This window comes from Emiliania huxleyi, assembly GCF_000372725.1.
Source record: "Emiliania huxleyi CCMP1516 unplaced genomic scaffold EMIHUscaffold_88, whole genome shotgun sequence".
NCBI lineage: Eukaryota > Haptophyta > Isochrysidales > Noelaerhabdaceae > Emiliania > Emiliania huxleyi.
Window position 1 is genome coordinate 463,928 of NW_005195441.1, and position 11,680 is coordinate 475,607.

Sequence of the window (11,680 nt, forward strand, 5' to 3'; positions counted from 1 at the left end):
AGTGAGACTGAGAGAGATCAGGGGAAGCCCCACCATGGGGGACGGAGACACCAGGCACTAACTTCATCACTCATTCGCCCCGCGCCCCTAGCCTACGGTAGCCACAGCTAGTACGCGATACAGGCGCGCCAAGGGGGAGAGAATGGAGGGGGGAGACTATGCGTGCCCGTTTTTCTTCTAAAGCATTTTTTTAAGTGCTCGAGCGACCCCCCTCATATGCTGCCTACTCCCCGCTCCTGCGCCCCCTCTAGAGTGTCACCGACCAGCCCGGCGAACGCCGAGCCGGGCCGCCGCATCAGAGCGAGCTGCCACGGCCGACCGATTGGCCTCGGCGGTCGCCGCCTCCACCCCCGCCCTAGCAGCCTCCGCCGCAGCCTCGGCGGTCGCCCCCTCCGCGACGGCCTCAGCCAACACCAGCCACGTCCTCTGCCGCCTCCGCCGCCACCGCCGCCGCACCCACCCTCGGGCTCAGCCCCGCCGTGACGCCGAACCGAATCCTCTCCTCGTTGAGAGCGCCGCGAGAAGCCGGAGCATCCCCTCCTTGTCCAACTGCGCGGGCTTCTCACTGCCCCGGCGCCCACGTCTCGACCTTCTTGGGCAGCAGCTGGCTCGACAGGTCCTCTCCGTGGCCGAGGCAGCCGCGCTCGCCCTGGCCCCACGTGAAGACGGCGCCATCGGCGGTGCGGGCGAGGTTGTGGTGGCCTCCAGCCAACACAGCGACGACGCGCTGGCCAGCCAAGGCCAAGGCCTCGATCTTCTTGGGCAGCAGCTGGTCCTGCTCGTCGCCGTGGCCCAGCATGCCACGGCCTCCATCGCCCCAGCTCCAGACGGCGCCGTCGGCGGTGAGGGCGATGCTGTGCCCGCCTCCAGCCGACACAGCGACGACGCGCCGGCCAGCCAAGGCCTCGACCTTCTTCGGCAGCAGCTGGCGCTGCTGGCCGCCGTGGCCCAGCCTGCCCCCACCTCCATGGCCCCAGGTCCAGACGGCTCCGTCAGCGGTGATGGCGATGCTGTGCACGAATCCAGCCGACACAGCGATGGCACGCTGGCCAGCAAAGGCCTCGACCTTCTTGGGCAGCAGCTGGTTCTGCTCGTCGCCGTGACCCAGCTTGCCAAAGAAGCCATCGCCCCAGCTCCAGACGGTGCCGTCTGCGGTGACGGCAAGGCTGTGCATGGCTCCAGCCAACATAGCGACGACGCGCTGGCCAGCTAAGGCCTCGATCTTCTTCGGCAGCAGCTGGCACTGCGTGTTGTCGTGGCCCAGCTGGCCAAAGTTTCCACCGCCCCAGCTCCAGACGGCTCCATCGGCGGTGAGGGCGAGGCTGTGATCCCCTCCAGCCGACACGGCGACGACGCGCTGGTCAGCAAAGGCCTCGATCTTCTCGGGCTGCCACTGGTTCTGCTCGTCGCCGTGGCCCAGCTGGCCTAAGCCTCCATTGCCCCAGCTCCAGACGGCGCCGTCGGCGGTGAGGGCGAGGCTGTGCCCGGCTCCAGCCGACACGCTCACGGCACGCTCGCCGCCCAGCGTCGACGGGAGGCGGGTCGGTGTGTTGAGCTGCGTCACGCCCTTGCCGTGGCCAAGCAGCCCTTGGTTGCCGCCGTGGCCAAGCGGCGCCGAGCCGCACGACGACAGCCGCCCCTCTCCGTCGATGAAAACGCTCTGCCGATAGCCTGCCGCCGCCCTCGCCGGCGGGTTGGACTCGCACAGCAGCACAGCGAAGCACAGCCACCGAACGGCGCAGCTCTCGCCCTCGGGCTGCGCCGGCAGCTCGAAGCCGCGCTCTTGCGCCCACAAGCGGATGCCCTCCAGCGCCAGCGAGGCGTGGAAGAGCAGCGAGACGGCCGCAACGCGAGCGATGTCGGCGGGGCTGTGGCAGTGAGAGAGGGCGCGCGCGAGGAGCTCCGTGGGGAGGTCGAGGAGGCTGGCGGGCGGCGGCGTGTTTTGCGAGGATCTGGCGGCGGTGGAGGCGGGGGCGAGGCGGCGCGAGCGGCGCCAGCTGCGCGGCGGGGTGGACATCGCGAGAAAAAGAATGTACTCGCGTCTTGCCCGTCGATTCAGCAGCGTCATGCAAAATCCCTGTGTGGTGGCGGCGTGCCGTCCTCCCATCCCTCCCTTGGATTGCCTGTTTTCTTTCTTTTTAGCAGCGTCATGAAAAGGGGAAAACAGCGAGAGGTCAAAATGTAGCACGAAGAAGTCAATAGTCTCACACCTCACACGCTCCTCCCACCTTTCCACGCCTCAATCACCTTTGGAAGCGACTGGTAGGACTGATCCGCCCCGTGGCCAAGGCAGCAATCGGCCCCTGTGAGCAGACAAAGGACAGTGTCAGTGAGTGAAAAGGTATCGAGAGGGGCGCATCGTACAATGCGCCAATGCATGTTCCGCATCTATTGAATTCTCCCTTGCCCCAGCTCCATGCGGTGCCGTGGGCCCCGAGGGCGAGGCTGTGGTTGGTGCCAGCTGCCACGCCAACAACGCAGCAGCTTGCCAAAGCCTGCACGCGCTCTGGCTGCAGCCGATTCTCCCGGTCTCCGTGGCCAAGCTGGCCAGCGTATCCGACGCCCCAAGACCAGACGGCTCCGTCGGCGGTGAGGGCGAGGACGTGCGCGTAGCCAGTCGATACAGCGACGACGCGCTGGCCGATCAAGGCCTCAATCTTGGAGGGCCGTCGGAGCTTCTCGTGGCTGCCGTGTCCTAAGCAGCAGTCGCCCCCGATTCCCCACGACCAAACAGCGCCGTCGGCGGTGACGGCGAAGCTGCAGTTGTCTCCCGACGAGACGGACACGACACGAGCTGCGCCAAAGGCCTCGATCCGCTTTGGATACAGTTGGTTCTCCTCGCACCCGTGGCCGAGCATGCCGCACCCACCGCTCCCCCAGCTCCAGGCACCTCCGTCGGCTGTGACAGCTAGGTTGTGCGCCCGCCCCGCCGACACAGCCACTACGCTCAGCCCGGCAAAGGCTTTGTCAATCTTGAGCGGCGACCAGCGGTTCTCGTGATTCCCGTGGCCCAGCTGGCCAAAACCGCCCACGCCCCAGGTCCAAACGTCGCCGTCGGCGGATACGGCGAGGCTGTGCAGCGTTCCCGCAGTGGCAGAGACGATTGCATGGCCAGCCAGTGCCACAATCAGCTTGGGCTGCCACTGATGTTCGGCGACGCTCCCGTGGCCCAGACAGCCACTGTGACCCCAACTCCAGACTGAGCCCTTGGCTGTGACGGCGATGCTGTGGTTGTCGCCCGCCGAGACGCTCTCGAAAACTTCGCCATCGAGCCATGCAGGCAGGCGGGTCGGTGTCGTCAGTTGCGTCACGCTCTCGGAGTGTCCGAGGATACCTGGGCCTCCTATGACGTCGCTTCTGCCGCACGTGGAGAGCTTCCCCTCGCCGTCGATGAATACACTGTGCGCGCTGCCAGCCGCAACCATCGCCGTCGGGTTGGCCTCGCGCCTCAGAGCGAAGAGGCATCGCCGACGTGTGGAGACTCCATTCTTCTTCGGCAGCGCATACCCCTTTTCTCTCGCACGCAGGGTCAGGGCCTCCTCCACGACCGAAGCCTCCGGTGCCGCGTTCAGGCGCGAGACCGAGCTGAAGCTGATGACATCAACGGGGCTCTCGCACTGAGCAAGGATGCGGACGAGCAGGTCCGTTGGCAGGTCGAGAAGATTTGTCGGGTTCGCCTGCATCTCGTCGTCGCGGTCGCCGGTTCGAAGAACGAGCGCATAACAACTTTTTCTTTTTTTCTGAGCTAGACTTCGTTGTTAATAGGAACAAGCGAAGGCACACACGACATGACGCCAAACACACGATTGCACGCACCGCACCGCACCTCGCACCCGCGCCCGCCGCCCCCCCGACCCCCGCCCCGCCTAGGTGGGAAAGAGATGAGGAGATGGGACAGCGAAGGAGGAGTACGAGCACGTATGGGAGGGTTCAATGATGCGCCACGCTGCCCGGCGTTTCTCACTTTCCGGGACAGCCCCGCCCTTGTGAGGCAGGAAAGGGACGGTTACCCCGTACGCCCCTGTTGCTTTATTGGTGGCGGACCGCCCATCCCCCCTCCTGGTTCCCCCCCCGGGGAGCCGATGATGGTGGAGCTTTTGTCCCGGGGGCCCCGGACCCCCCCCCCCCCCCCCGCACACACACACACACCCACACCGCCGCCGCGCGAGCGCCGCGCGGCGGCACACCCAGCTCAAAAGAAAAAGAAAAAAGGGAATGAGGAGACCAGCGAGGGAGACTCCCCGCCTATGCAAGCCCCAGAGAGGGGCCGCCATCGCCGAAGCTGTGCCAAAGCATAACTCCAAAACCCGCAGCGGCCCAGGGGGCCTTGGGGGCAGCCTGCCGGACCGCCGCTGCACGGGGCTAGGCACCAGAAGATGAGTGGAATTGATGAATTGGGCCGTTGTCCGTGCCTCCCCTCTATACGTCAGAGTGGGACCTACGCCGCGCCGGGAAAGGGGCGCGCCCGGTCCTCGACGGAGCCGCGCGCCCCAGACGACCCAGGCGGCGAGTAGTCGTCCTCGAACCTTCGACATGTAGTTGCCCATAGTTAGCGCCCGCCCGCCCCCCCCCTCCGTCGCTTCGCAAAAGAAACAACAAAATAAAAACAAGCAAAAGAGAAAGCGAAGCCAAAAACGATTGCGTAAACGGCGTCACAAAGCCCGCCGGTTTTGATCGACAATCGTGAGATTGACCGCCGTCGACCAGAGAATGGCAGACGATGCGTCAGCTTGTGCGGCGCTCGCGCCGCGCAGGCTGGCCCATCGAGGGCACTCTCTGGCGCTGTCCGGGCCAAGCGCGGCGCCGCGCTTGCTGCGTGCCACTCGCCGTGGCTTGCGGTGCAGCGCCACTGCAGCCTCGAAAACGTCGCGCACAGCACCAGCATGCTGCCCACCAGGCAGCAGAGTGCTGCACCGGCGTGCAGCGGACGCTGCGGCGCTGCGGCACCGCCTCCCCGCCCTGTCCACGGAGCAGGCGAGCGGCGGCACGGCCTTCCACCGGCTGCAGGAGGTGCGCACTTCCCGGTGGAAGCACAGGATGCTCCCTCCGCATACGCAGCTTTGCGCAGCGCAGCGTACGGGCCACGCCACGCAAAGCCGACCCTCAGTCTGCCCAAGAGGCTGTCTGCGGAAGGCCTGGCAGCGTGTACTCGCCTCCTCCGCGGCCATGCCCTCCGCCCGGGCGAGCGAGGAGCGGGGACACAACCATTTCTGGAATCGTGTGTCCCCGAAGGAAGATCTTTTTTCTTGAAATGCGCGGCCGGACGGCGGAAGATAACCAGACCTTAACTCCCCGGTCCTGGGCGTGAGGTTACCGACCGTACTCCAAGTACTCCAAGTTAGCCACTTGGGCATGCGAGGAGCAGTGGGACATGGAGGCGGGGGCGTTTGTATCGAGGAACGAGGCCGAGGCCTTGATCACCGGCCTTTTAAAAAAAAACCAGCAGAGCGCTTGACCGTGGCTGCCTGCGCGAGCCGAGGCTCCGTCCGGGACCGACCGAGAAGAGAGAGGGCCGCGTCAGAGCGAGGCTGACCCAACCTGCCGTGCATGCAGGCCAAGGTGACGCTCCGCTTGCCGGCAAGGCAACGGCTGCAGGTACAACGAGGTGGTCCTCGACGCGGCGGCGTGGGCAGACAGCTTGCCGGGCGTGATTGAGGCGGTGTTCGTGCCCAAGGCTGGCGGTGCCACGGCGGAGGCGAACGCTCGCCGCATCCACGCAGCGCTCCTACGGGAGTACCGCCTGCCCGCCGAGGCGGTGCCCCTGGTCACCCTCGACCTCGCCTCGTCCACGACGCCCTTTGCCACGTTGCCCGTCAAGCCGATGCCGGCGCTGGCACCGGACGCGGCACCGGCACCAGAACCGGAACCGGAACCAATGCCGGCGGTATGTGAGGCCGTCTTCTCCCCAGAGAGCAAATTTTGGCGGCTGTGGGGCACGCGTGAGACGTGGCGCCAGTCTGCGGCGGGAGAGCGGCAGTGCCACATCATAAATCTCCACGACGTGGCGCAGACACAGCACCCGTCGTCCTCCACCAGGTTTCATGCTTTGTTGCTGGGGCAGCACAGGGTGCTCTGCATCGAGTTCGGTGAAGCACAGTTTGTGCCTTGTGCCTTGTTGGGGAGCATAGGGAGGGTCAACGGACACCCGCAGAGGAGAGGCAGAGGGACAGTCGGAGCACCAGTAACATTTGCGCCTGCGTAGTCGTTCAGGGGGATTAGGCCGCGGGTCAACAGCGACACCGGCGTCTTCTGCATGGTAATCTGCGTGTCGCAAATGCACCAGCCTCGCAGCTGTGGGCTGGGGGCCTGTTCAGCCAGTGTGTGGCTGTGCGCTCTGACCTCTCTCGGTGGACCCTGCGCGTGGTGTGTGGACTGTGGCTGAGGCCTGAGCTTAAGGCTGCATGGCCTGTACCGGCGGGGCCCTGCTGGCTAGATTCCTCGCCAAACGAATACGATTCTTCAACATGTTTCACTCTGTCCGTCTCCCATCGGCCGAGGAAGAGAGAAGGCGAGGACTACGTACAAACAGAACGGCACAGGAGGCTGTGGGGCTTCCGCGGTCCGGCGCACGACGGCGCGGCGCACACGTGCTGCGGCTCCTCGCGATGTGAGACTGATGCCACGGCAAGAGGCGCCCCCACCCGAGACCCGCCCACCCGAGCGCGCCGGCAGGGGCGCGGAGAGGCGGCGCCGGCCGCCACGCCGATCGGCCGCCGCGGGCGTGTCATCTCCTCTTCGGCGGTGCGGCGGAGGTGAAGGCGGAGGCGTCGAAGGTGCCGAGCGGGTGCGCCTCGGTGTTGAAGACGTACTTGTCGAGCGGGATGGGGTACGATGAGTCGAAGAGCAGGAACAGGTATTTCATCGTCTCGGCCAGCACAAACGACTCCATCTTGTCGTCGAGCTTGGCCGGGTTGTTGACGTCCTTCAGCGCCGCCCAGCCCGACGGCGTCCTCGCGTGCCTCTCGAAGCTCGAAAAGACCTCCCAGCCCATCTCGCGCCACTTTGGGTCGCGGGTGTAGTACCACATGATGAAGAAGGTCTCGACGGCCTCGGGCCGGCCGATGTTGTACGCGGCGTTGCGCGGCACCTTGGGGAGATATGGGGAGATATGGGGAGATATGGGGAGATATGGGGAAATATGGGGAGATATGGGGAGATAAGCCGATGTTGTACGCGGCGTTGCGCGGCACCTTCGGATCGGAGCCGCCGACGAACGACATGAACTCGGGCGAGAGGCCGCTGGTCGTGCGCCGGTAAAACTCGTAGCACGTCTCCCCGATCCGTTCGGCGAGCGTCATGTACTCGCGGTCGAACTCTCCGCCGTGCTGCGCGCCCACCGCGAGCATCCCGCCGGCGAAGCAGGCGAGGTGGTCCATCTTGTGCACGAGCTTCCCCTCGCTCACGTAGTCGGCGATGTAGACCAGCTCGGACGGCGTCGAGCGCGCGACCATGCTCCGCGCCATGCCAAGCATCGCCTCGTCGAACATGGTGCGCAAGTACGGCTCCGTCCGCTGCGTGAGCAGCCACTGCTTGAGCAGGTACTCGTAGAACGAGTCCGCGAGCGCGCCCATCGACACCTTGGTCGTCGTCCAGCGGAGCGTCTTCGGCGACATAAAGTTTGGGTACAGGCCGGCCGGCTGCGTCCGGCCGCGCACGTTGCGGATCTGGCGCTCCGCGACCTCCCAAAACTCCTTGCGGCCGGTGTGGTGCGCGAGGTACTTGAACTCGAGCTGGATGGTCCCAAACTCGGCCAAGATTGCGTTGCGCTGCGTCCACGTGGGGAAGGTGCACCGGCGCGACCCGTCGAGCGAGATGGTGGTGCAGGGCACGCCCGTCTCGGGGTTGGCCTTGAACGAGTACATCATCAGGCCGGCCAGCTCCTCCGCCTTGCGGAGGAACACCGCCTCGCGCGACAGCTCAAACGCCGAGAGCAGCCCGCCGATGATCCGGATCACCGTCTCAAACATCGAGATGCCCACCGCGCGGCTGAAGCTGAGCTTGGTCGCAACCCACTCCTTGGCCTCGTCAAACTCGGCCTTGAGCCCGAAGATCCACAGATTGTCGAGGCAGTCGATCATCGTCGCGCCCAGGTGCAGCCAGTCGTGCGACTTGTTGCTGATTGGCTTGATCTCATCCATGCCCCACGCGTGCTTCCGGTACGCCCCCCACGCGCGCTTGAACGCGCCGCGCACCGCCTCCAGCCGCACCCGCGCCAGCGCATCGGACGCGTTCACCTCCGCCTCCGTCCCTCGCCGCAACGTGCGCGGCGGCAGCCAAGGCAGCGGCCAGCCCGCCTTGGCCGGGGCGGCGGCGGCGGCGGCGGCGGCGACGTCCGCCTTGGGCGGCACGTAGCGCGCGCTGATCGCCACGTCCTCCTTAGGCACCACCTGCGCGATCGGCACCGTCTCCAGCTCGTCAACACCGGAGAGGCTCCCCTCGGGCAGCGACCGCCCTCCCGTGTGGGTGAAGGAGAGGTTGAGCGACGGCGGAGGCAAGCGCGAGGGGGTGCCGGCGACGGCGCCGTCGGGAGGTGCGCCGCATGACAGCGCCGCAACCTGCGAGCTTCGTAGGGCCGAAGTGAGGGCGGGATGGCAGCAGAGGCGCCGTCGACGTGTGGCCGAGGTATCGTCGACGTATCGCAGAGAGATAAGGAAATGTAGCCGGAGTGTGGCCGAAATGTGGCCTAGGTATGGCCGAAGTGCGGCCGAGGTATGGCCGAGGTATGGCCGAGGTACCGACCTGCGACGCGTCCAGCTCCGTCGGCCAAACGGCCAGCTGCGCAACCAGCCCATGCAGAGGGTGCGTGCCGTCCGCATGCGCGCCTGGCAACGGACACGATGGATGCAATAAGGACTGCATGAATGATACGGGCGCGTGCCGTCCGCATGCGCGCTCTCTCTCTTTTTCCCACTCTGTTCCTCTCTCTCTCTCTTCCTCTCATTGCGCGCCGACGCGGAGCGCCGTCTCCCCGCCGCGAAAGAGCCGGTCCGACACCCCGGCGGACTGGTCTCCGCCGTGGTGAAAGTTGTCCACCTAACGGCCATGCATGAGGTACTCATCCGTCGAGTAGGCCGACCGGCGGCCGACGTGGGGAACGGTGTCCCACGATCGCCAGCCACACGCCCGGGACGCCTTGGAAGGTCGCCACGCGGAAGTGTCTCGGAAGTGTCTCGGAAGTGTCTCGGACGTGTCTCGCACCCCGAGCAGCTTGCCGCTGCCGTCCCGCTCCGAGTCCGCGAGCAGCTCGCCTGCTCACAAGCCTTGGTACTAAGAAGAAACTGCGTGCTATGGCGCTGCGCGCTATAGTCTATGAGAGGTTGGGGTGCGTGCCCAAAAGGCCCTGGTGATGGGGATTCACAACGGCTGCACCTCGGCTACACCTTGGCTGCGCCTCGCCATCGTACTTATGCACCCGGCCGAATCTGGGCGGGGTCTCGGCTAGAGCTCGCCGTCGACGTACAGCCGCGCGCGCGACGCCGACAGCGTCGCAGCGACGTGCGTCCAACGGCCTGGCCGTGAGTGAGTGAGTGTGAATGAGTGTGCGTGTGTGTGTATGCTTGCGTGCGTGTGCGTCGTGTGGGCGGTGTGTGTGTGGGCGGTGTGTGTGTGGGCGGTGTGTGTGTGGGCGGTGTGTGTGTGGGCGGTGTGTGTGTGGGCGGTGTGTGTGTGTGTGTGTGTGTGTGTGTGTGTGTGTGTGGCGTGCGCGCGGCGGCCTGGCTTGACGCTGTTCACCGCGGTGGCGATCTCCTCGCAGCCCGACGCGGCGGAGCCCCACGAGAGGTAGAGCTGGCCTACGTTGTGAAGACGCCGACATGAGGGCGGGAGGACGTGTCTTGCGCGGTGTCTTCAGAGCACCGCGTAAGTACACCGCCGGCTGCGAATACAGCGGAACGCAGAACGAATACGGTCGAATACGGCGGAGTCCGTGCCCTCTCGAGGACCGCTTGGAGCTCAAGAGTGCGTCCTCCGCTAGAAGCTTCTAGGGAGAGCTGGCCCGAGTTGGTCTGCCACTCGTTGAGGAAGACGGCGACGCCTACAGCCACGCGTTTTTTCTTTTGTGTGGGCGTTACCCGCGGTATTTCTTTTTCGTGGAGGAAGACGGCGACGCCCCGGTGATCCGCGTCGACGGCGCAGCCGGAGGCCTGGAGGGGGGGGACACCGAAGTCATCCTTGATAGTCGAGGCCTGGCGGCGATGGGCTGTCTATCGCGGCTGCCTCTCGGCTGCCTCTCGGCTGCCTCTCTCGGCTGTCTCTCGGCTGTCTCTCGGCTGCCTCTCTCGGCTGCCTCTCGTCGATCTCTCGGCTGCCTCTCGGCTGCCTCTCGGCTGCCTCTCGCTACATCTCGCCTACATCTCGCCTACATCTCGCCTACATCTCGCCTACATCTCGGCTACATCTCGGCTACATCTCGCGCAAACCTTTGTGGAGGCGATGGTCTGGATGGAGAGGACCTTGCCGTCCGCAGGCGCGGGCGGCAGCACCCAAGCAGCGAGGGAGAGGGAGGCGCCGTCGAGAGCGGCGCCCGCCGCGCGTAGCTCGACCTAAGGGGTAAAAAGAATAATAAAAGGAACTCGGGGGCACGGGACGCGGCACAAGGGGTAGGTGGGGTGTGAGCTAGTGTGAGTGTTAGGGCTAGGGTGAGGGTGAGGGGGAGGGAGAGGGCGCTCGGCTCGACCTTGTCAGACTTAGGGCGCAGCGACTTGAAGTCTCCCGCCATCGCAGAGCCAGACGCCGCCTGCCCAGAAAAGAAAAAAACCTGGCGCACGAGCCGGCCTTGTTTCTTTTTTCTGGCTCCCGCCAGCGCGGAGCCAGGGGACAGAGAGGCGAGCGACCCACGAGGTGGTGCCGACCCGCATCGCCTCCTCCCCGTGTGTCTGCAGCCCGGCGACTGTGTGTGCGCCCCCGTCTCTGCCCCACGAGGCGGTGCCGACCCGCATCGCCTCCTCCCCGTGTGTCTGCAGCCCGGCGACTGTGTGTGCGCCCCCGTCTCTGCCCCACGAGGCGGTGCCGACCCGCATCGCCTCCTCCCCGTGTGTCTGCAGCCCGGCGACTGTGTGTGCGCCCCCGTCTCTGCCCCACGAGGCGGTGCCGACCCGCATCGCCTCCTCCCCGTGTGTCTGCAGCCCGGCGACTGTGTGTGCGCCCCCGTCTCTGCCCCACGAGGCGGTGCCGACCCGCATCGCCTCCTCCCCGTGTGCCTGCAGCCCGGCGACTGTGTGTGCGCCCCCGTCTCTGCCCCACGAGGCGGTGCCGACCCGCATCGCCTCCTCCCCGTGTGTCTGCAGCCCGGCGACTGTGTGTGCGCCCCCGTCTCTGCCCCACGAGGCGGTGCCGACCCGCATCGCCTCCTCCCCGTGTGTCTGCAGCCCGGCGACTGTGTGTGCGCCCCCGTCTCTGCCCCACGAGGCGGTGCCGACCCGCATCGCCTCCTCCCCGTGTGTCTGCAGCCCGGCGACTGTGTGTGCGCCCCCGTCTCTGCCCCACGAGGCGGTGCCGACCCGCATCGCCTCCTCCCCGTGTGTCTGCAGCCCGGCGACTGTGTGTGCGCCCCCGTCTCTGCCCCACGAGGCGGTGCCGACCCGCATCGCCTCCTCCCCGTGTGTCTGCAGCCCGGCGACTGTGTGTGCGCCCCCGTCTCTGCCCCACGAGGCGGTGCCGACCCGCATCGCCTCCTCCCCGT

The 11,680-nt window shown here is 66.4% G+C and overlaps 1 protein-coding gene across 1 annotated transcript; it reads right to left on the bottom strand.

Annotated features, from left to right (window-relative positions):
- Positions 1–6,724: 6,724 nt before the first annotated feature.
- EMIHUDRAFT_68883 (hypothetical protein) lies at positions 6,725–8,222 on the bottom strand (the record flags this gene model as incomplete). The annotated part of the gene is made up of 2 exons (XM_005758204.1): positions 6,725–7,087; positions 7,191–8,222. Coding segments are annotated over 2 exons (1,395 nt in total), but the record flags the coding sequence as incomplete, so codon positions are not given.
- Positions 8,223–11,680: the final 3,458 nt, after the last annotated feature.